Genomic DNA, 23,687 nt, shown 5'->3' with positions numbered 1-23,687 from the left:
CAGAGCCGGGTAGTGAGAAACAAGAGGGCTCCACGTGGGGGCTAGCGCGTCCCCGCGCGAGTGAGAGTGCGCGTGCGCGTGCGCGGCCGTCCCGGCGGCCCCCGGGGGAGGCGGGAGCAAGCGGATTCCCGCGGTTTGGCCCCGCCATTGGCGGGCGGTTTGAATGACGGAAATGACGGCGGCTCGGTGATGGCCGTCCCGCAGGCGCACGAACGGCTGTTGGGAATCTGAGCGGCGGTGGCCCCGGGACCTTCCCTGGCGGAGCTACGCCTCCTGGCTCCCGGCCCCCGGCTCCCAGGTGAGTGACGACCGCACCGCCTCCCCGCGACCCGGGCGTGCACGACCCCGGAAGCCTGGGAGCCGGGGGCGCGCCGGGGAGGGGGACGCCGAGCGGGAGCGGCGCCGCGAACGCCGCCAGGCCCGCGGTGCCCGGCCTCGGCGGCCGCTCTCCCAGGCCCGCGTGGGCTTGCGGCTCTGAGCAGCTGCGGGACCCGAGGCGCGGCCCGACCAGACCCGTCCGCTGGCGCGAGAGGCAGCCCCGGGGCCTTTGCGCGTGTGGCTCTGCGCCTCTCCCGGGCCCGGTCGCGCGGGGTCCCGGAAATCCCAAGGATGGTGGGCAGCCGGGAGCGCCTCCGCGGTGCTGCTGCACCCTGCTCCGTGCGTCCTGCCCACTCTCGCCCGTGGTCACCTGGACGAGGCCTGAAACCTGGTCGCCGTTGGAGAGCACCGCCGGCATCGTTTCCTGCGGAGAGCGTGCTCTTTTTTGGTGTCTGTCACCTTTAATTTTTTTAAGCAATAAGTCCTGCCCCAAACTGAGCTTTTAAAACAGTGGGGAGGGTTCGAGTCTTTGGTGGTGTCACCTTCGTTCAGTCACATAATCACCAGGACAGCCTGTTGGGGTTACTCCCATTGTCTGCACAGTTTAGGAAAAAGGCCAAAGTGACTTAGGTGACTTGGCCCCAGAGTCTTGCTGCTTTAAGTTCCAGTGTTGGGTCTTGAACCCAGTCATCTAAGTCTGGTATTAATTTTGTGGTTACAATGTGTCAGGTGCCACTTAATCTGAACAAAATCTTGCAAGATAAGTAGTATCTTTCTTATTGCATAGCAATAATACATAGGATTCCAAAAATCCATTTTCATATGAATAAGTGAGGGAGCAGGGGAAACCCTTCCTCTTAGTAGGTCTTCAAATGTAAGCCTAGAAGGAATAATGTAAACAGAAAATACCTCTTGATAAACAGCACAGTAATTATTTCAGACATCAATCACCAATGGATACTTAACGTAATGGGCAGAAGTTGGATGAGCAGCAGGATACTTACAAAGCCTCAACCCTCTCTCCACCAGATACTTAGAAATGAAAAGTAGTAACTACAGTGGAGAAATCTGGTAGGTAGATACCACCTTAACCACCTGATCAAAATTCACATGGCCAGTAGGAAGACAGGTTCACTTCGTTTACCTTCCTGAAGTGGTGCGCTGAGAAGGCTGCATAATCACTTCTGTGGAGGTCTTGACAAAAATGCGTAACCTCATTCTAACCACAAGAAGAGATGAAACAGATCCAAATTGAGAGACATTCTACAAAATAACTGACTGGCCAGTGTTTTTCAAAAACGTCAAGATTTTGAGAAGAAAAACAGGCTGAGGAACCGTCCCAGATTAGAGGAGTTGAAGAAGACATGACAGCCTCCTCCGCAGCCATGAGAATGTGAAGCACCTGCGTTCTGAAGTCCATTGGCATGGACGCTGGGCTGCTCCTTGCCAACCATGGAGCTTTGCCAATAACTGAGCATAGCAGGCCTGTTCCTGAGAAACAAGGCACTCTCAGAGGGCTTGCTGGACCTTCCTTAGACTGCATGGTCATGTAGGAGGCATCTACCCAGCTTACCTCCCTCCTTCACTCAGTGTCAGATTTGCATAGAAGTCTGAAGTTTTCCCAGCTTTCTCCCCATTTTTTTCTGACGCAGGCATTTCCCCTACTAAGAACCTTTGTGGGCGTAAGCCCACCTTGGTATCTGCAGAGTACCACAACAATCAAATGCAGTGTATTTTCCTTGGATTGAATCCTGGTCCAGAAAATGGACATTAGTGGGATAATTGGTGAAGTTTGAAGGTTTTAACTTTTTGTATAGATTAGTTAAAAGTATTGTGCCAGTGCTAATTTCCTGGTTTTGATTATTGTACTGTGGTTACATAAAATGTTAACATTCAAAGAAGTTGGGGAAAGAGGTTACGGGAATTCTAAGTCTGATATTATTTCCAAATACGTTTAAATTTTGTTTAAGTTATATACAAGAGAAAACAGTTGTTCTCTCACACCGAGGTAAAAATAAACAAATGTAGTTTGCTTTCCTATAATCCTCTAGCAAATGAAATGGTGAATACTCAAAATTCTTGGAAATGACAGTGATGGGAATGGGGAAGTATCAGAGTGACCTGAGAAGGGTTTTCAAATTACAAAAACTTACAGATTCTTATATTTTTTCGATTTTTCTCCAGCAGACTCCCCCAAATAGGGGCATGTTAAACTAGGGAGGAGAGTGAGAATACTGAGTACAAACAGTACCACTAGACGTATAGAACCGGAAATCTAAACACTTAACTCATCCAAACAACAGAATTGTTCCAAGGGGATTTTTGAAAATAATTATTTATTTAAAAATCACCCCATTGTAGTTGTTGAAGAATTGTTTACTCCTCAGGGGTTGATAGGTGATCAAGTTGTGTATAACAGATTGGAAGTTAAATCTAGAGACCAGTAGCCCTTGCAATTACAGCAGTAATTGTGAAAACATTTATTCTGTGCCAACACATCTCTTTAAGTCTTCGGGCTTTTTTGCCTTTAAGTAAATTGGAAATCCCAATTAGGAATAAGTCAGGTCTCTAAGCTAGGTAAACAATAATCTGCTGTAGATGGAGAACATTTTTTTCAAGTACTTCCCATCTATCTGAGAAACCCTGATTTAAGTGCTGCATTAATAATTGATGTTTATAAATAATTTGGACTTTGTTTACCCAAATTAATGTTATTTGCATGTACACAGCCCTTAATTGTCAAATATACTTGTTAAAAATTATCTTTGCTGCCCTATTTTAATAGACATTTTTCCTTTTTAAAAATTCAGAACCGTTTTATTTAAAGAACACAGAAATGAAAAGAAAGGTAGTGAATCCTGGCAAGATGAGATTGAGTCCTAATGAGGAAGCCTTCATTTTAAAAGAAGATTATGAGAGAAGAAGAAAGCTAAGATTGCTACAGGTAAGATTTATTTGGAAGTTTCAAATTCTGTATCTTCTTCCAGTTTTTAGTATTTTTTACATTAAAGTGTTCTAAGTAATGTTGCATTTAAAAACCTTTCTTACTGTACAGCTGCCCTGATTCTTGCATACTAACTAGTTTTAGAACATTTGAAAAATAAACCAAAATGGTAAATATATTGCAGAAGAGTTTGAGGATAGGGGTGAGTTGACTCAATAATTATTGGAAGATAGTTCTTTAAATATTTTTTAAATGATGTTCAACTGATAAAGATTAGGATGACTTTGAATACTCAATGAAAAGATTATTAGCTGCTGAAACAAATTTATTATGAAGTTGTAGATTTTTCTTTTCTAGAAGTCTTTAGAGCAGTGGTTCTCAACCTTTCTAATGCCGCAACCCTTTAATACAGTTCCTCATGTTGTGACCCCCCAACCATAAAATTATTTTTGTTGCTACTTCATAACTGTAATTTTGCTACTGTTATGAATCGTAATGTAAATATCTGTGTTTTCCTGTGGTCTTGGGCGACCCTGCTAGCGGTTCTCAATCTGTGGGTCGCCAAGACCATCGGAAAACACAGTTATGAAGTAGCAACGAAAATAATTTTATGGTTGGGGGATCACCACAACATGAGGAACTATATTAAAGGGTCACGGCATTAGAAAGGTTGAAAACCACTGCTTTAGAGTAAGTTAAGTCTTTGTGAACCATATTTTAGGTGCCATTCTGCCTAAAATAGGAATGATGTACCACAGGGAGTTCTCATCTAGCTCTGTCTATATTCATCTGGGCTATACATTTTATTGAATAATGCTTAACCATTTTAGTCTCTTAAATTAGGTTATTAGAATGGTAATGGCAGTACCATTAAGGCTTGAGGGATATTATACCTAATCATTTAGGAAACTTTAGAAGATGTCTTGAAATTTTAGGATTTTTTTCCTATATCACTTGGATTTTTTTTTTCTTTACATAGAGCTTATCTAATGAATATTCAGGAGAATTGATAGATCTAACGAAAATTAATTTAAGTTTCTTTTTCCAAATAGCTTTTCAAAAAAGGCTTAAGTACTCTTTTTTATATATCTGCTAAATATTCTTTAGGTTCGAGAGCAAGAAAGGGATATCGCTTTACAGAGAAGAGAAGATATAAAACAAAGGAGAAATCGGCAATTTAATCATTTGGCAGAGGCACTGAGGGCAGAATGGGAAGAATCACAGACTCAGAAAATAAACAACTTGGAAAAACTGTATTTGGCAAGTTTAAGAAGTATGGGGGAGGGACACCAACAAGCCAAAGAAAATGTAAGTGACCATTGACATAATGTCTGTCTGTCTGTGGTAGTAATTTTGGTTAAAAGCAAATTATACTTGTTAAATGTTTGTCTGATAAAAAACTGTTTTCATATATAGAATTTGTTTGGGGAAGCCTGAACTTTTTAAATTTAATGTCATTTAAGAATGCTGCTAGGTTCATTTCCTAGTAAGAGTCACGTCAAGTAAACTCTTATCTTCCTGTAATGTTTAATTTGTGTGTGTGTGTGTGTGTGTGTGTGTGTGTGTGTGTGTGTGTGTTAATCCTCACCTGAGGATAGTTTTTCATTGATTTTTTTAAAGTATATTTTTATTGACTTCAGAGAGGGAGGGAGAGATAGAAACATCAATGATGAGAGAGAATCATTGATTGGCTGCCTCCTTCACACCCCTTACTGGGGATCAAGCCCGCAACTCGGCATGTACCCCTGACCAGAAACGGACCCAGGACCCATCAGTCCACAGGCTGACACTCTATCCACTGAGCCAAGCAACCTAGGGCTCTATTGATTTTTAGAGAGAATGGAAGGGAGGAGGAGAGACAATGTGAGAAACGTGAGAGAGACGCATATAATTGCCTTACACACGAGCCCTGACCAGGGCCGGTGATCTAGCCTGCAACTGAGGTACATGCCCTTGACCAAAATCAAACCTGGGACCCTTCAGTCCTCAAGCTGACGCTCTAGCCACTGAGCCAAACCGGCTAGGGCTATCTTCCTATAATGTTTCATTCTCTTCCAGTCTTTAACTGTCTGGGTAAAAAAAAATTAAATAAAGTAACTTTCTTAATCAGAAGTTGTTGTTTTTGAGCATTTTGGACAGATTCAGTGGGTTGAATTCAAATTTCTCATTTCATTATCATTCCTCATATCTCTAATACATATATAGTTGAATGTATATACACTTGGATTTCCTTTACACAGAGTAAAAATTTTTTGATGACTTTCAAATAGGCAAAGTAGAACTTAACTCAGTATTTCAGACTGCCCAATTAACCTTATGTTGTTTTTTATTTTGATTTATGATTGGAAAATATGGGTATACCTTGGAGATATTGCAAGTTTGTTGTCAGACCATCACAGTGAAGTGAATCACTTGAATTGTTTGGTTTCCCAGTGCTTATACATGTTATATTTACACTATACGGTAGTCTAATAAGTGTACAATCGCATTATGTCTAAAAGACAATGTACATACCTTAACTAAAAAGTACTTTAATGCTAAAAAATGCTAACTATCATCTGAGCCTATTGGAAAAATGGACTTGCTCAAAGCAGGTTTCCACAGACCTTGAATTTGTAAAAATCCACAATATCAAGTGCAGTAAAGTGAAGAACAGTAAAACAACATATGCCTGTTCTAGATTGCAGTCCCGGGGACAGTCACACAAAATAAGGCAAGTCTTCAATATCAAACCAATAGTGAGGAAAAGAAATACCTTTAAAGAATGTGGCAATCAAATATGTTCCATGGTCCCTGGTTTTAGGCTGGGTTTTTACTAATGACATTAAGTTCTGACATCAGATTTTTATAGCTTCACTTATTTGTGCTTGAGTGCAGTGATTCCTAAACTTCAGTCATTCACATTCATGATTTTTGCTCTGACTTGGAAGCAACCAAAGATTATACTGTAATGCTACCTTTAAACCCTGAATTACCTGATTTAACATCTTGTATCTATTTTTAGGAACCTGATTTGAATGCTCTGGCACAGAGGGCAGCAGAAAGAAAAAGAAAAGCCGAACTGAGGCATAAAGAGGCCCTGAAAGTACAGAAAAATCAAAAAGAAATGTCAATTAAACGAAAAACCTGGTAAAGTAATAGTTTTTATCATATATCTCCATTGAAGCGGGTATTGTTAGAAGTAGATGCTGCATTGGATATTGTTTAAGCAGCTATTAAAAAAAATTGACAGTATATCCATTGAGTTGTTAATTTGGTTTTTAAAAATAATGTGGGGGGGGATGTGCTTAGGTAGGTGAACATAGTAACAAATGACTTTAGCAACAATTACTAAATTATATAGAAATGTATGGGTAGTTCAGAATGCATGTCAACCAAAATCTCTCTGCCTCTGATGTGAAAAAAATATCAGTGCGATTAAGAACATTAAAAGGCTATAGACTCTTTGGAAGTCATTAATGAGTATTTTTGCATATCGTAAAAATGAAAGAGCCTGTTACTAGTCAGCAATAGTCATTTTATGTAGTGGCCCATCTTAATCAATATTTCTTTTTTTTTTAACCCTAAACTGAAGAACATTAGATGTTCATTGGACTAGTCCCCGCTGTCTTATACTTGGTAAACAATTTCTTAATATCTGCTGTGTATAGACTGTTTATTAAATAACACACTGAGCTTATGGGATCAGATTGGAGGATTTCTTGAGATCCTGTGGCTTTTATATTTTTAATCTTCAGGGATGTACTATAATATTGTCTGAGAAAGTAATTTATGCTGTCTTTTGTTTTTTTAAGGCACATAAAAGCTCGAAAGGAAGCACTGCTTGCGGAAAAAGAGAGGTCTGCCAAAATTATAAGTCTGCCACCTCCTCCTCCAACTCTTTTTGAGGTGAATTACTTTGAGTGTTAAGAAGAACTAGGCTATAATAATTCTTTACTATTAGAATTCAGTGCAGGTCAAAATATCATTTGCTTTAACTTTTTTTATTTATTTACTGATTTTTAAGGAGAGAGAGAGAAATATGGATTTGTTGTTCCACCTGTTTATGCACTCATTGGTTGATTCTTATATGTGCTTTGATTGGGGATCGAACCTACCACCTTGGCATATCCTGACAGTGATCTAACCAACTGAGCTACCCGACCAGGGCCTAACTTAATTTTAATTGTACAAGTAACACATGCATATATCTTGAGTAAATAGTATGTATCTCTACAGTATTAGGACTTTTTTTTTTTTTTTTAGCACAATACTAATATTGTTCCGAATATAATCTAAAATAAAGTGTGTGACCCAGCCAGTGTGGCTCAGTGATTGAGTGTCGACCTATGAACCAAGAGGTGGGTTTCATTCCTGGTCACAGCACATGTCTGGGTTTCGGGTTCAATCCCCAGAAGGGAGGCATGCAGGAGGCAGCCAATCAATGATTTTCATCATTGATGTTTCTATCTCTCTCCCTCTCCCTTCCTCTCTGAAATCAATAAAAATATATTAAAACACAGTCTGTGTTCAGTTTTTCCCAGTTATCTAAAAATATTTTTGGTTACTTGAAAACATGTAGATGTCTTTTATCTTTAAAAATTCCTTTTATTTATTTTTTAAAAACTGGATTATTTGCTCTAGACTTTTCCACATTTAGGATTTGGCCATTGTAGATAGTTACCATATTATAAGATAAAGAGATAAGTTTATATAAGATTATGTAAAATATCATTTTGAACAATTTTATTAAGTGAAGTGGAAATTAAAAGGTACCAGTTCTCTTGTTCACGTTAGCTTTTGGTGGTTATTGGGATGGCTATTTGGATGATTATCAAAATTAGTTATTTTTACCTAAGACGTTAAATAGAAAAGGAAAAACTTACACAAATACAAAAATGTCTAATTTAGTTGTATATACATATATATTTTATGTATGTATGATCAATATAAGTACCCAGTATTCACCTCTTAAGCCTTTAATGTTGTCAGCCTTCCTGTTTTTATGTTGAGCCATCTGCCATGTAACATTTGATCCAACATTCAAATGGAAGAATCAGATTTCAGTCACTCCCTCAGTACCATGTTAAAAGACAGGTGGTATTTTATCCGTGATCCTGTGATTTACCGTTGTCATAATTCCTAATGTTCCTGGAAAACCAAAGTAAAAAATTTACAAAAAGCAAGAAAAACTGTATGATTTAGCAAATATGAATTATATGTTGGATGTAGACTCCCCCCACAACTTTTTATTATGAAAATTTTCAAAATACAGAGAAGTTAGAAGAGTACAATGAATAGCCATTTGCATTGTGTATAGATTTCAAATAGTTGTGCATATATGTATACATTTGAATGTAAATTGTAGAGATGACATTTCACCCTAAATACTTCCGCATGCTTTTTGTAAGAATAAGGATATTCTCTTATGCAATCACAGTAACACCTTAGGAAAATTAACATTAATTCCTTAAATCCATTTAATATTTAGTCAGTAATAAGAATTTTCCAATTGACCCTAAATTGTCATATCTTACAGCTTTTTTTTTTTTTTTTAATTTCAGAGAGGAAGGGAGAGAGATAGATAGAAACATCAATGATGAGAGAGAATCATTGATCGACTGCCTCCTGCACGCCCCCCTACTGGGGATCGAGCCCGTAACCCATGCATGTGCCCTTGACCAGAATCAAACCTGGGACCCTTCAGTCCACAGACTAGCGCTCTATCTACTAAGCCAAACCAGCTAGGACTTTTTTTTTTTTTTTTTCAAACCAGGATCCAAGCCAAGGTTCACCTATTGCTTCTGCTTGTTTTATTTCTTTAGTCTCTGTTAATGTAGAACAATACCTCCCCCAAGTCTTTTATTTTCAGACTTTTTGAAGGGACTGGTTTGAAGAGACTAGACTAGTTTCTCATGTTATGTATTTATCTGGCTTGGTTATGGTCATGTCTATAAGAATTATTCATCATAAAGGTATATTTTTCTCTTCAACTAGAGGCCTGGTGCACGACTTTTGTGCACTGGGAGGTAGGGGGAGGGAGTCCCTTAGCCCAGCCTGCACCTTCTCGCAGTCCTTAGCGCTGCTACAGAGGCGGGAGAGGCTCCTGCCGCTGTCCTTGCCAGCCGTGAGCCCGGCTTCTGACTAAGCTGTGCTCCCCCTGTTGGAGTGCACTGACCACCAGGGGGCTGCTCCTGCGTTGAGTGTCTGCCCCCGTGGTGGTCAGTGTGTGTCATAGTGACCGGTCATTCTGCCATTCGGTCGATTTGCATATTAAGCCTTTTATTATATAGGATTAACAAGTAATCTGAGAGATGATACTTTGGCACCAGAATCTATCCATCCTACATTTATTCATTGGCCTACTTCTGTTTGAAAAAGGAAAAGAGAACTTACTCTTTATCAGTGAGCATGAAGCGCTGTAACCGAATAATCAAACTTAGAATCAATAATAGTAGAGCAACTTATTATATGCTTCCTGATGTGATGCATTAAACTGTACAGCATCACCTCTGTAATACTCTTTTCTAAATATAATCTAGCTTTTAAATCTAATTCCATTTTAATGAAAATACAGGGCATGATCCCATGTGAAAAAAATAAGGATAACTGATGAAAATACAAAATAAATTTTTTTGTATTGGATCTAGCTTTAAATGAAAATTAATGCTTTTAACCTAACAATCTATTTCCTATGTTCCATTTTTTTCAGAACATTGAAGTAAAGAGAACTTCTAATGTGAAAACCAATAGTTCTACCTACCATCATCTTTACGCTTTTGTGAATAGAGAGACAGACACAGAACAGGTGATTGACTTAATGTTTGTTCATTTTCCTCATTTTACTACTTCTCTGTTCATTGAATTGAGTTATCTCTAGTTTCTTGTAAGTTGTTTCCAGATGTCAAAATACCACAGTTCAACTAACATCTCAGAGTAATAATGTTTTTAAAAATATTTCAAATATGTTTTGAATTATCATGTCATGTTTAATATGAATGAGGTTTAATAGGAATGAAAGGAGTTAGCTGTTTGGATGGTTATATTTTAAAATAGCAAATATTAAAACTTTTTAAATCAAAATAATATATGCTCTTTGTGAAAATTTTGGAATTATAGATGCCAGCCTAAATGATAGGAAAAACACGCATGATTTTATCACCAAAAGGAAATGTAGTTAATCCATTAATGAATTCATTATATTCTCTCTATATAAAACATATACACTTTTAAAAACATGATATTTAACAAGTACTTAATATTAAATCATAGAATTTATTTAACCATTTTTCTGTTGTTCCATTTCTTCTGTAAATAATGCAAATATAATAATATTTCTTCATCAGCTTTTTGCAAATAAACTACTTTATTTGTTCAATCATCTTTTTTATCATGTAAGAGCTTCTAGTATGTGTTGTTTGAATATCCTGATATTCAAAGAGTTTAGTTCTAAACTCTTATATGCCACAAAATTTGTCTTTGGCTGAAGAAAGTGGCCTGCTATATTCCTGCGGGAGCCAGTAATTCTCTGAATTATGTTTTGCTACATTTACTTTCTATATATACAACTAAACTAAATTCCTAAATTACTGATGCCCTTCATCATATTTTTTCTTTTGTCATTGACAGTTGCATAGTTTAAAAATGGATTTTTCATTCTAGGAATATTTTTTTTCTATTGTAGCCATTATATTGGTTACTGTGAAATCCAGGAATATCTGCAGACAAAACAGAAAAGTTAAATTCATCAATTTAAAAATTTGTCTAAATGTCTGATGTATAAGATGCAGAAGTAGCATATTTAATATTTATTACTTTATGCACTGCAGATTACAATTCATGAAAAAAATTTTAGAAACATGTTTTCTAGAAAGAGTTTTTTTGGGGGGATTCACAGTTTTTGCAAATTTCACACATCTTTTGAGTTCAGCTACTGAGTAGAATCTTAATAATTATTTCAACTAGATTTTGTTTAAATTTTTAATTGCACTGACACAAATCTATAAAGGATTCTTCCTAAAGTGTTCTTGTAAAATCATTTTTTGATGTTTGGGCAGTAAGAATAAAACTTTGGGTACCTGTCCTGGCCAGTGTGTTCAGTGGTTAGAGCGGTGGCCTGTGCACCAAGGGTCTCTGGTTCAATTCCTGGTCAAGTGATGTACCTGGGTTGCAGGTTCGATTCCTGGCCCTGGTCAGCACGGGTGCAGGAGGCAGCCAATCGATGTGTCTCTCCCACATTATATTTCTCTCTCTCTCTCTCTCTCTCTCTCTCTCTCTCTCTCTCTCTCTCTCCCCGCCTCTCCTCTCTCTCTCTCTCCCGCCTCCTCTCCCTCCCCTTTCTCCCTCTCTCCCTCTCTCTTTCTTCCTTCCTCCCTCCCTCCCACTCTCTTTATTTATTTATTATTATTATTTTATGTTTTATTGATTTTTACAGAGAGGAAGGGAGAGGGATAGAGAGTTACAAATATCAATGAGAGAGAATCATTGATCGGATGCCTCCTGCACACCCCCTACTGGGGATGTGCCCACAACCAAGGTACATGCCCTTGACTAGAATCAAACCCAGGACACTTCAGTCCGCAGGCTGACGCTCTATCCACTGAGCCAAACTGGTTAGGGCTATTTATTATTTTTTAAATTATATTTTTATTGATTTCAGAGAGAAAGGGAGAGGGGAGAGAGACAGAAACATCAATGATGAGAGAGCATCATTGATCGGCTGCCTCCTGCATGCCCCCCATCAGAGATCGAGCCGCAACTTGGACATGTGTCCTTGGCTGGGATCGAACTTGGGACCCTTCAGTTCACAGGCCGACACCCCATCCACTGAGCCAAACGGGCCAGAGCATCTCCCGCTCTCCTTAAAAGCCAATGGAAAAAATATCCTGTGGTGAAGATTAACAAATAAAAAGTTGGGGTTACCTAATTTTTCTCTGACTCTTTATATCCTTTATATTCCTCACTAGAGGCCCGATGCACGAAAATTTGTGCACTGGAGGGAGGGTCCCTCAGCCTGGCCTGCACCCTTTCAGTCGAGGAACCCTCAGGGGATGTCCTACTGATGGCTTAGGCCCACTCCCCACAGGACCAGGCCAATCAGGGGAAGGCGCTGCCCCCATCACCCAGCTGCTGCTTCCACTTCCGGCTGCTGCGGCTGTGAGGCCTGAGCCCTGGGCCTCGCAGCCACCAGGGCTCACGGCTGCCTGAGCCCAGGGTCTCACAGCTGCCAGGGCTCATGGCTGCCTGAGCCCACAGCTGTCTGAGCCCCAAGCCTCGCAGCCACCACCATGGCTGCCTGCCCTTGGCCCTCGCAGCCACTGTGGCTTTGTCCAGATGGACGTCCAGAAGACATCCACTCTAATTAGCATATTACCCTTTTATTAGTATTGATTGTGTCTGGACTTAACATGTTAATCATGAATGTTGTATATTTTAAAGTTTCCCTCCCTTAAAATTTTGGTTTATCAAAATTGACATTTTGCTTTGAATTTACCGTTAAATGATGTGAAGAATTTCAAAACATTTTTGCTTAAACCTCATGGCCTAAATGGAATGAAATACTGTTCTGTAAAGGTTATTTTGTATAATGTTATGCATGTTAATGCACTTTAATTTTATAACGAATATAATTTTGATTTAATAGGATCTTTGTTGTTTTGTCTGGTGTATTTAGATTTGCATAAATATTTATTGGCTTAAAAGTTATATATAATATTTTTACCCTAGCTGGTTTGGCTTAGTGGATAGAGCGTTGGCCTGTGGATTAAAGGGTCCCTGTTCGGTTTGGGGAAGGACACGAACCTCCCTTGCAGTTCTCCTGGCCCTGGTCAGGGGCATGCCGGCAGCAACCAATTGATGTGTCTCTCTCACATCCTTGTTTCTCTCTGTCTCTCTCCCTTTCACTCTCTCTAAAAATCAATGGAAAAATATTCTTGGGTGAGGATTATTAAAAAAAGTTATAAAATATTTTTTAATTAACTTATTTAAAATATATTTTTAATCTATATTTGGAAACTTTTTTTAATATATTTTTTTATTGATTTCAGAGAGAAAGGGAGAGGGAGAGATAGAAACATCAATGATGAGCGAGAATCATTGATTGGCGGCTTCCTGCATGCCCCCAACTGGGGATCGAGCCCACAACCCAGGCATGTGCCCTTGGCTGGAATCGAACCTGGGACCCTTCAGTCCGCAGGCTGACACTATCCATAAGCCAAACCAGCTAGGACTTACATAATAATTTTTTATAAAGTTGTTTGGATATTGCACTCTTAATATATTAATGTCAGTCTCTTTACCTATTTATTTCACTGTTTGAGAGTTTTAAATAATTTTACGTATATACTTAACAAGAGGCCCGGTGCATGGATTAGTGCACTGGTGGAGTCCCTCGGCCTGGCCTGTGGGGATCAGTTGAAACCAGCAGTCCTACACCCCCTAAGGGATGTAGTAGTGCGTGAAGTGGCAGGTGGCCAGGGAGGAGCCTGAGCCCAGGCTGAGCACTGTGCCACTCCCGCTCACCCTGGTTCCGCTGCACCTGCTGCTGCCACTGCTCAGTAGGCTTGCTGCCACTCCGCTGTGGTCTCCACGCATCCATCATAGGGTGATACCAGCATGCCCATGACCAAGAAGGGGCTGTGAGCTCACGCCCAGTCAGTCCCGATCCCGATGGGGGAGGGGTACACAGGGGGAGTGTCTGCAGGAGAGGCTCACACCACCGCAATTGTACTCGCCAGCCATGAGCCCAGCATCTGGTGCCCATTGGTCAGTTGAGTAGCACTCCTGCTGTGGGAGCGCACTGACCACCAGGGGCAGCTCCTGCATTGAGCGTCTGCCCCCTGGTGGTCAGTATGCATTGTAGCTACCGGTCAACCGGTTGCTTAGGCTTTTATATACACTGAGTGGCCAGATTATTATGACCACCCCATCAGTACTTCGTTGGGCCACCTTTTGCCTTCAATACTGAGGTGATTCTTCTTGGCATTGACTCCATGAGATGTTGAAAGGTGATGCAAGGAATCTGACACCATGCCTGATGAATAGCTAATTTGCCTACAAACGTCAGGTGATCATAATAATCTGGCCACTCAGTGTATATAGATAATTTCATGTTCATCATTAATTATTTCAACTGATGAATACAAGTTCAACATATAAAATACATAGAAGATTTGTACTTAAGGTTACATTTGGAATGTTTACCAAGATTTGAAAATGAATATTCAGATATAAGAATCCAGGTTATGTGCCTCTCCCCGTCTTTAGTATTACTATTGTTATGTTAATGAATGTGATGGCTGACTACAATCACATAATCATTGGATGTGTGCAAGTTCTAGGAAGCCAGAAATTATATTAAAGTAGGCGTTTTTGGTGATTTGGTCTTCTTGAGGCTGAAGCCAAGCAGCAGATGTTGGCTGAAAATCAAAAATAAATCTCAGTGCTTTCCTAAATGACTTATATGATTTTTGATGTTTGTGGTTTCTTTACTACTACCTTTCAGCATCAGTTGTTTTAATTGGATTTCTCTACTTAACAAAAAATGTTAGAGAAATGCGTTTGGATAAGTATAATGCAGCAATGTTCAACCTTTTTCATCTCATGGCACATATAACCTAATTACTAAAATTCTGTGGCACATCAAAAAATATATTACATTTTTTGCTGATCTGGCAAAAAAAAAAAAAAAAGGTATAATTTTGATTCATTCACACCGGACAGCTATTGTGTGTTGGCTGTTGTCTTTTTTTTTTTTTTTTTTTTCAATCTAAGGAAAAGAGGTCAGAGCTCCTGAATAAGTAAATAGTTAGGTATTGCATATTTTGAAACCTCTTGTGGCACACCAATTAACAACTTACAAAACTTTATAGTAACAATTTCATCTTTGTCATAGATACATGCTGTGGGCATTCAACTCTTATTTAATTTTTAAAAAAATAATTTTTATTGATTTCAGAGAAGAAGGGAAAGGGAGAGAGAGATAGAAACATCAGTGATGAGAGAGAATCATTGATTGGCTGCCTCCTGCACACACACACACACACCCCCGCCCCCGCAGGGGGGACCGAGCCCACAACCCAGGCATGTGCCCTTGACTGGAATAGAACCTGGGACCCTTCAGTCCGCAGGCTGACGTTCTATCCACTGAGCCAAACCCGCTAGGGCTTGATCATTTAATTTTATTTAAGTAGTAAAACATGATTTTTTTTTTTTCCCCACTGAGATAATTATATTTATTTATTTATTTATTTATAAAACATTATTTTAAAGTTGTTTTGTTTTATTGGTTTGTTTTACACTTTTAAATTGCCTAAAATGTTACTGATTGACTGCTAGCCAGATCCTCATTTGGCTGCTGAAGAAGAAGCTAAAAGACTGGAAGAAGTAGAAAAACAAGCAGAGAAAGAGAGAATGGAGCAGACTGAAAAGGCACATGTACGGGGTTTTCAAGCAATGAAAAAGATCCATTTGGCTCAAGTAAGAATTAAATTCTCACTCTGACCACTACTGACAGACTTAACCAATAGCATTACAGAATTATTAGTGAATGGGCTCAAAGTAAGGAAGTGTGAAGAATGTGAAAATATAGCCTCTGAATCATATGATTTCAAATTTCCCCACTTTCTTTTACCTCTTGTTTCAAATTCAGGTTGGGTGAAGCTGTTCTCACTAATAATATATTGCTGTTCTAAAATTTTACTAATGATGAATTTAGTAAAAGTTAAATATTTTAATCAATTAAAAAATAGCCTGAGAAGAAATGAATCACTTTCCTAATTTGTGCTCTATAAATTCTAGAATTCAACTCATTAAATATTTATTGAGCAGAGCACTTGTTGGCTTCGCAGAGTATTGATTCAAAGGTGGAGTCATGACCCTATTGTCAAGCAGCTTTGGAAATCCGATTGTTGCAGACCTGCAGAATATTTATAATGAAAACTGGCTTCATAGTTCCAGCTTCACTTTTGTCATGCCTATTCAGCAAGTTTTTGTTCTTGAAACAACATAGAAATGATTAATCTTTTTAGAAGTCTAAATTTATGTTTTAAATTTGACCCATGCATTTGGATGTTTTAAATGCTTATCTGAAGTTTTTTAAGTGCTTCTGTGAGAATCAAATGCTTGTCTTTTTTTAAAATTGAACTTTTTGAGGTGACATTAGTAAAATGCCTATCTTATTAAAGTTCATTTGTATAGTTTGAACTGAATTATTACCTTCTCCCTTAAATTTTTAGCTGTTATAAACTGGGAATAAGTTATAACTAAAATAACTGAACGTCTGAATTAGTATCAGTCTATCTAAGGCTTAAACCTATAGAAAAAATTGTGAAAGCATCGTGAACCGAGCACTCCTCCACAAATCAGTGTGTTTAGTGGTGAAGTAAGTGGACTCGACAGTCAGCCTAGATTTTTGCCCCTTCACTCCTCCACTGTTTGATCTTAGGCAGGTTACCTAAGCTCTCTGAGCTCCGTTTCATGATCTGTTTTGTGAGATCAAATGAATTGAATGAAGCCCCTAGGATTGTGCCTGGAATTTCATAAGCTCACAGTAATTTTATCATTGTTGGTGGTAGATGTTATAAATAATTCAAGTAGAAAAATATGCCAAGCTTTCAGTGAGCCAAGAATAGCATACTTATTTAAATAACTTTGAAGTTAATTGAATAAGAAGTTAATGATTTGAAACTTAATGTAAATGAAGTGATTTCATAATTTGATTCTTTTTCAGGGCATGGCAAAAAAATGGAAATATTTTATCTCCAAATGACAAAATATTTTAAACTTTATATAAGAATAAGTAGTGTGTGTATGTAATCACTTGACAAACACTTTGTTATACAGGCTATCCACCTTTTTTCAGACTCAGTGTCTCTTACCCAAAAATGTCATCAAACTATGCAGTCTCATTACTACTAGAGCATTTCCTTCCCCCTGTCTGAACCTTTTTGCTGTAGATCCCATTGTGCCCTGGGACTATATTTCCTGCTGGTGTCTAGTGTCTATTATAACTAGTGTTTGGCTGCTACTTGCCCTTTCAACTTTATCTTTTTTCCTTGAATATCCCTGCCCTCTATGTCCTATCTATAATGAACAGTGTACTTTTTCTGAATACCCTGTGTCTTCATTTCCATACTTTTGTACTGTAGTTGTTACTTCTTTCTTACACGCCTTCTCCTTCACCCACTTTTATCCGGCTAAATCCTCATCCCAAGGAATCAGAAGTCTTCTCTTATGCTCCCTCCCTAGCCTCCACCACCAAAATCCTGTTAGATAACCTCACTGAAACTCCTGCTTAAATTTCCAAATTAGCCAGACTCTCAGCTTAAAGAGACACGTATAGATCCCCTTTAATCATGGTGATTCCAAGAGTATGATGTAATAAGTATCATCTATTAAGCCACAGGCGCTCTGGATCCTGGTGCCTACCTGAGACTGGTATATGCTGCTGTCTACGAGGAGAACTGGTACAGAGTGCACTGCAGGAGCCGTGGCACTTCTATAGAGCCTACTTATATAGAGCCTGACGACTATCCTGAGAAAGGAGAACTGTAACTGGCAGATACCTTTGAAGCTTTGTAGTGTAATCAGTACTACCCACCACCTTAGAGTCCTTACTGATAGAGTACTAATTCCCTGTTTGCTGCTCTTTAGGTTAGGGGTGAGATTGCATCTCTAACATCAGAGGTATCTGACATTTAGTAAATATTTTTGAATGAATAAATTAATGTCTTTTTGTGGCATAACAAATGGTAGAGGAGGGAAAGGAACCCCTGGCCCTGTTTCTCATGATTTATCCACTTTTCCCTCACTGTTAATATTAATATCCCAAGTGTGTGCCTCAGCTGTTGTTAATGAAATCTCTTTATTCTTGAAGAATCAAGAGAAACTAATGAAAGAACTCAAACAGCTACAGCAAGAGGACCTGGCACGTAGGAGACAGACTGTAGCACGAATGCCACCACAACTAGTTGCACTTCCATACAAACGCAGTGAAATGAAAGAAGACTGGCAGAGAGAGCTCGAATTTGCCTTTGAAGACATGTACAATGCAGACAGGAGTAAGATATTTTCAGTAAACTTTCAATGATGCCTTTAAATGTCTTGGTAGGAAAATACGTTTGCATTGATGAAGCAGTTTTTATTTTGAAATGAGTTGTTCGTTTGAAAGAGGTCATCATGTTTTAGACTTACAAACTATAATGGCCTTTAAATTTTTATGCTCAAGTTCTTCTTAGTCATTTTGGAATGGAAACATATCTCTATTTCTTTATTGAGAGGTGAAAGGAAACCTGATTTTGCACCTCGAACCAGAACCTTTGCCCACTGTGACTGATCAGATCCAAGATGAAGAACTGGACCTTTCAATGGAACAAGAAAATTTAGGTGAAACTGAAAAACCTCCAGTGACAGAAGCTGAAACAATATGTCCTGATGAAGCAGACGGTAAAAACATCTTCAAAATTGAATATTACAGTGTTTCATAGAACAAAATGCTAATCATTTGCCAACAGTTAAGAAAAGTCTGGTCTAATTTAAGTGCAAACAGTGCTTAATGGGAATAGGGGTGATGAAAGGAGGAAACAGCATTTACAGATTTCCATTATTAATGATCCTTTTCATATACATAGGAGGAAAGTTCTTTTATTCATATGTACATATAGTCTGAAGATTTTTAGGTTACTTGGTTTAGATGCTTAATTCTGAATTCATTTGAAAGGTCAGCATTTTTTTTTAGACTTTCATCAGATCACCCAAGAAATCCTACTGTGTTAATTATAGCTAGGCACTAAGTGTGTAATAAATAGCACACACTTAGATCTCTTTTCTAAACTTCATCTCTGTCTCCACCATTTTAAACCTTATCACAGGTACTTAAAACTCAATAAATTAACAGCAAATTGATCATCTCTTGACTCCAGAAACCTTGTTTTCCTGTCTTCCTCATCTGTAGTAAACTAGAGGCCCGGTTCACAAAATTCGTGCATGGGTTGGGTCCTTAGGCCTGGCCGGTGATCTGGGCCAATCGGGGCCTTCCACCTGCTGTCCAGGGCCTTCCTTTGTTCCATGCTGCCCCCTGGTGGTCAGCGCACATCATAGCAAGCTATCGAACTCTGGGTCAAACTCCTGAGGGGACACTTTGCATATTAGCCTTTTATATATATTGATGATACCACAGTTTGTAGTTGTCCAAGTTAGACCAATGGTTGCCACTGACACCTCCTACTCTTTTACTCTGTATCTGCTTCGAGACTAAGTCCTCTTCATTTTGACCTCTTTTTACCCCTATACCTATCTACTGTGGCCTTTGTTCAAAACCACTCAGGCTTTCTCATCATTTCCACCCTACACTGTGGGTAGGTAGCCCTTTAGGCTTCCAACTTGATGTGGATCTCCTCTTGGACTTCTTGGGTGATTGCTCTAGGCTTTGTCCCTGTCCCTAGGCCCACACTGCTGTCCAAAGTGTAAGGCCATTGTGGTTTGGCATTAACTTCAGAAGGTGGTTTCAGGGCTCACTTGTCTTCCAGAATTCCCACTTAAATTTCATTTCTGGCCTCTGCAGAATCCTTTATTTTCTTGCCAGATCAGCAGTGCCTTTAAGAAGATACTGGTTTCCTTTGACTCTTTGAGTTGTTTTCATTGGGAATATCATTCAGATCTGTAATTTGTCAGAGTTGCACAGCTTGCCTTATATAAAGGACAGTCACTTTTCAGCTACTGCTGATCCTATTTGGGATTGCTGGTTCGGTGTTGCCAATTCTCTTTATTTTTTCAAAAGAACCTAGGAATACTATTGTTTTTAAATGGTGAGTGAAAGAAGCCAGGTAAAAATAAAATACCTAAATATAATTCCATATTTATATAAAATTAAAGGGAAAAACAGGCAAAAATAATCTGGTCTCAAGGCAGCATAGTGGTTATCTTTAGGAGTGTATTGACTGGAAGGGGCATGAAGGAGTTTTTTAAATGTTTCACATAATGATCTGGATGGTGTTCTATAGAAAAATGTAAAATTCACTGTGCTGTACATGTAAGTTATGACAAAGAAAGTTTAAAGAAAACCATAGGTCAGGCAAAACTATAGTCTGCCAGTTTTCAACCTCTGTAGATTTCTTAAATTTTATTCCTTAAGTCAGAACACTATGCATTCAAAACACAGTTTTGTCCCCTTAGAGAATTGTTAGTATTATACTGAGTTTTGGAATTGTACTATCAGCTCATATGGAAGGATGTTTTGAGGAAACAACTTAAGAATTTTTAACTACAGGGATCTCTTTATGATGGTAAGTGGAAGAAATTTTCCCGGATAGTACCAGGAATACTTTGGGAGCACTTGATTTGGTTTCAAGGTTATAATGCTATGTTTTTCTCTGTAGCTACTAAGTACAGAGCCATAATTGGTACCCTCCTCTAGCATATAGAACCTTACAACACATATTTTCAAAGTTAATCTTACAAATTAAGAGGTATGCATTCTGTCTTCATTTACAAACAGAATAAACATGTTACTGATACATTTTTCAACTTCAAATTTGTGATAGATGCTTGTTGGGAAATAGTTTAATTTTGGTGTCTTTATTAAATTTAAGTTAAAAATATTATTCCTGGTTATAAAATTGTGATTGGGTTTGAATAGCATTGTACATACTGTTAAATTATAAATAATGTGAGGAAAATAAAGTTGTGCTTTTGTTTTAACTACCGTATTTTCCGGCATATAAGACGACTGGGCGTATAAGATTTTCCTGGGTTAAAAAGTCGTCTTATACGCTGGAAAATATGGTAGTCCAATATATCTAATCCATTATATCTAATCCCATCAATATAGTCCAATATATCGTATTTTCCGGCGTATAAAACGACTTTTTAACCCAGGAAAATCTTATACGCCCAGTCGTATTATACACCGGAAAGTACGGTAGTTGTAGCAGTAACTAAGTATAAAGATAGAATAATTTACTGAGTATATAATAGATGATGAATAATTTCTTTTTCCTTTTCTTTTAGTTCCTTTGGCAATGAAGACCCAGCCACTCCCTTCAAAAATTATTTTTAAAAAATTATTAAATAAGATCCGAAACCAGAAATCTCTATGGACAATTAAATCCATGTCTGAAGATGAAAGTGAAATGACTACGACTATTAGTGAAGCTGAGAGTAAAGCACCAACATTTGAATCAGAAACAATTGAAGAGGGAACATTATCCTCTAGGCAGGAGCAAGGTGTGTCTGTCCAGTAGTCTCATTTTGTAGTCCATACACCCTTTCTAAGTTACTTAAAAATATGCTCATTTCTGCCTTGGCACAGTGGCTCAGTGGATTGGAGCAATCAATGTCCCTTATACCAAAAGGTTGTGGGTTCAGTTCCCATTTGGCGCACATACAGGAGGCAACTGATCCATGTTTCTCTCTCACATTGATGTTTCTCTCTTCCTCTTTCTCTCAAATCAATAAAAAACATATGCTCAGGTGAGGATAATATGTATATATGCTCATTCCTGAAAAATCAAAGAATAGAGGTAAAAAAAACCAAACCATTTTAGAGCCCATATTGCTGCTACTTAAAGGCAATATATGTTAAAAAACAAAACAAAAAACTCTAGTGAATCTCCTTCCAGACCACTTTTAATGTAGTAGTATTACTCTCTCTCTCTCTCTCTCTCTCTCTCTCTCTCTCTATATCTATATATATATATATATATATATATATATATTCATCCAGTATAATTGATGAACCAAAATTAACCAGTTTTCTCTTGTTGAGACATTTAGGCTATTCTAATTTTTCCTTAGGAACAACTCTTGAGAGAATCAAAGGAGATGAACATGTTAACAGCTTTTGAGTGTACTGTATTATGTGCTTATTCTTATAATTTTATCTTCTATATTTTTTTTTAATGTGATTGTATTTGTATGGAAATATTTTGCTACCAGGCTTCCAAAAGTAGTGACTCATCCATATTTGGATTTTATTCCAAGTACAACAGGATGCCTTCTGGAAAACATTTCTTCACTTGACCTGTTGACCCCGCCCTCTCTTGGTTTCCCTATCTCACTGGCCCCTCCTTCATGGTTTCCTTTGCTGCTTATCCTGATCTCTACAACCACTAGTCATTGCCCCGAGCTTGTTTCTCAAATCTTTTCTCTTTGTATCAACACTTCCTAGTTCATCTCTAATGTCATGACTTTGTATTACCATCTATGTACTGATAATTTCCAAGGGTGTCTTTTTAGGCTTGATCTCTCCTTTGAACTCCACTCATTTAAATGTCTACTTGACATTTTCCCTTGTATAGTAATCACATCTCAAACTTTTCCAAAACTGAACTCTTGATATCCCCTTCTACCCAACACCTGCTTTTCTTACAGTCCTCTACATTTTAATAATAAGTAGTAAAATTATTTTGCTTGAGCCCAAAAGCTAGTTATTCTGGTTTCTCTCTTTTACATCCTACATCTGAATCATCAGCAAATCCTAGTGGTCCTACCCTCAAAGTACATCCAAAGTCCAGCCATTACTCTCCACCTACCATTCTGGTTTAAGCCACGTTCATTATCTAGTGTAGCTTCCTGTAGTAAACCCTTAATAGGTCTTTTATTTTCAGTTTTTTACCTCCCTGCTATAGTCTCTTCCCAGACTCATCCTGTTAAAATCAGCTCATCATTCTTCTGGGGGAAACCCTCCAACAACTGCCAGTTTCACTCAGTAAAAACCAAAGTGCTTACAGTAGCATCAAACCTTTATGTGATCTGCACACACACCCCTCCCCCATCATTTCTTTCACCCTCACTCTCTGACTTCTTTTTCTACACCTGCCCAACCATAGGCACTGGCTTCCTTGGTATTTTTTTAAATATATTTTATTGATTTTTTTACAGAGAGGAAGGGAAAGGGATAGAGAGTTAGAAACATCGATGAGAGAGAAACATCGATCAGCTGCCTCCTGCACACTCCCCCTGGGGATGTGCCCGGAACCAAGGTACATGCCCTTGACTGGAATCGAACCTGGGACCCTTCAGTCTGCAGGCCGACGCTCTATCCACTGAGCCAAACCGGTTAGGACTTCCTTGGTATTCTTAACACAGCAGACATGGCTCACATAGCATTTGCAGTTGGTCTTCCTGGGTTTTTTAATGATTCACTCTCATTTCCTTCAGATTTTGGCTTAATAATGCTTTCTCAGAAAGGCCTTCAGCCCCTCGCCCCACCCACACTCCCTTCACTTCCTATCTCTTTTACCCTGATGTTTTTCTGTGTCTCTCATCGACATCTGATGAACCATAAATTTACTCTTTTGCTTATTTGCTCCTTACCTTGATACTTTTCCTGAGCACCCTCCAATCCCACAATGTCATCTCCATGAGGGTAAGAACTTGAGTTTGTTCATTGCTAAATCCCAGAACATAGACTAGTGCCTTGTACATAAAAGATGCTCAGTTAATATTT

General features: G+C 38.6%; 1 protein-coding gene across 2 annotated transcripts in view; it reads left to right on the top strand.

Moving 5' to 3' along the window:
- The first annotated feature begins 3,128 nt into the window (after positions 1–3,128).
- The window catches only part of CEP295 (centrosomal protein 295), a 51,890-nt gene continuing 31,331 nt past the window's right edge, over positions 3,129–23,687 (top strand). For both annotated transcript variants that reach the window (XM_054725800.1, XM_054725799.1), the window contains exons 1-9: positions 3,129–3,262; positions 4,370–4,570; positions 6,267–6,391; positions 7,057–7,150; positions 9,954–10,049; positions 15,578–15,718; positions 18,117–18,300; positions 18,518–18,685; positions 21,248–21,463. In XM_054725800.1, the coding sequence (XP_054581775.1) occupies positions 3,155–3,262; positions 4,370–4,570; positions 6,267–6,391; positions 7,057–7,150; positions 9,954–10,049; positions 15,578–15,718; positions 18,117–18,300; positions 18,518–18,685; positions 21,248–21,463 (1,333 nt within the window). In that variant the 5' untranslated portion in view covers positions 3,129–3,154. The remainder of the gene's footprint in view (positions 3,263–4,369; positions 4,571–6,266; positions 6,392–7,056; positions 7,151–9,953; positions 10,050–15,577; positions 15,719–18,116; positions 18,301–18,517; positions 18,686–21,247; positions 21,464–23,687) is intronic.

Source organism: Eptesicus fuscus, chromosome 13 (assembly GCF_027574615.1).
Source record: "Eptesicus fuscus isolate TK198812 chromosome 13, DD_ASM_mEF_20220401, whole genome shotgun sequence".
NCBI lineage: Eukaryota > Metazoa > Chordata > Mammalia > Chiroptera > Vespertilionidae > Eptesicus > Eptesicus fuscus.
The sequence above is the reverse complement of the archived record's forward strand: the minus strand, read 5'-3'. Positions and strand labels throughout refer to the sequence as shown.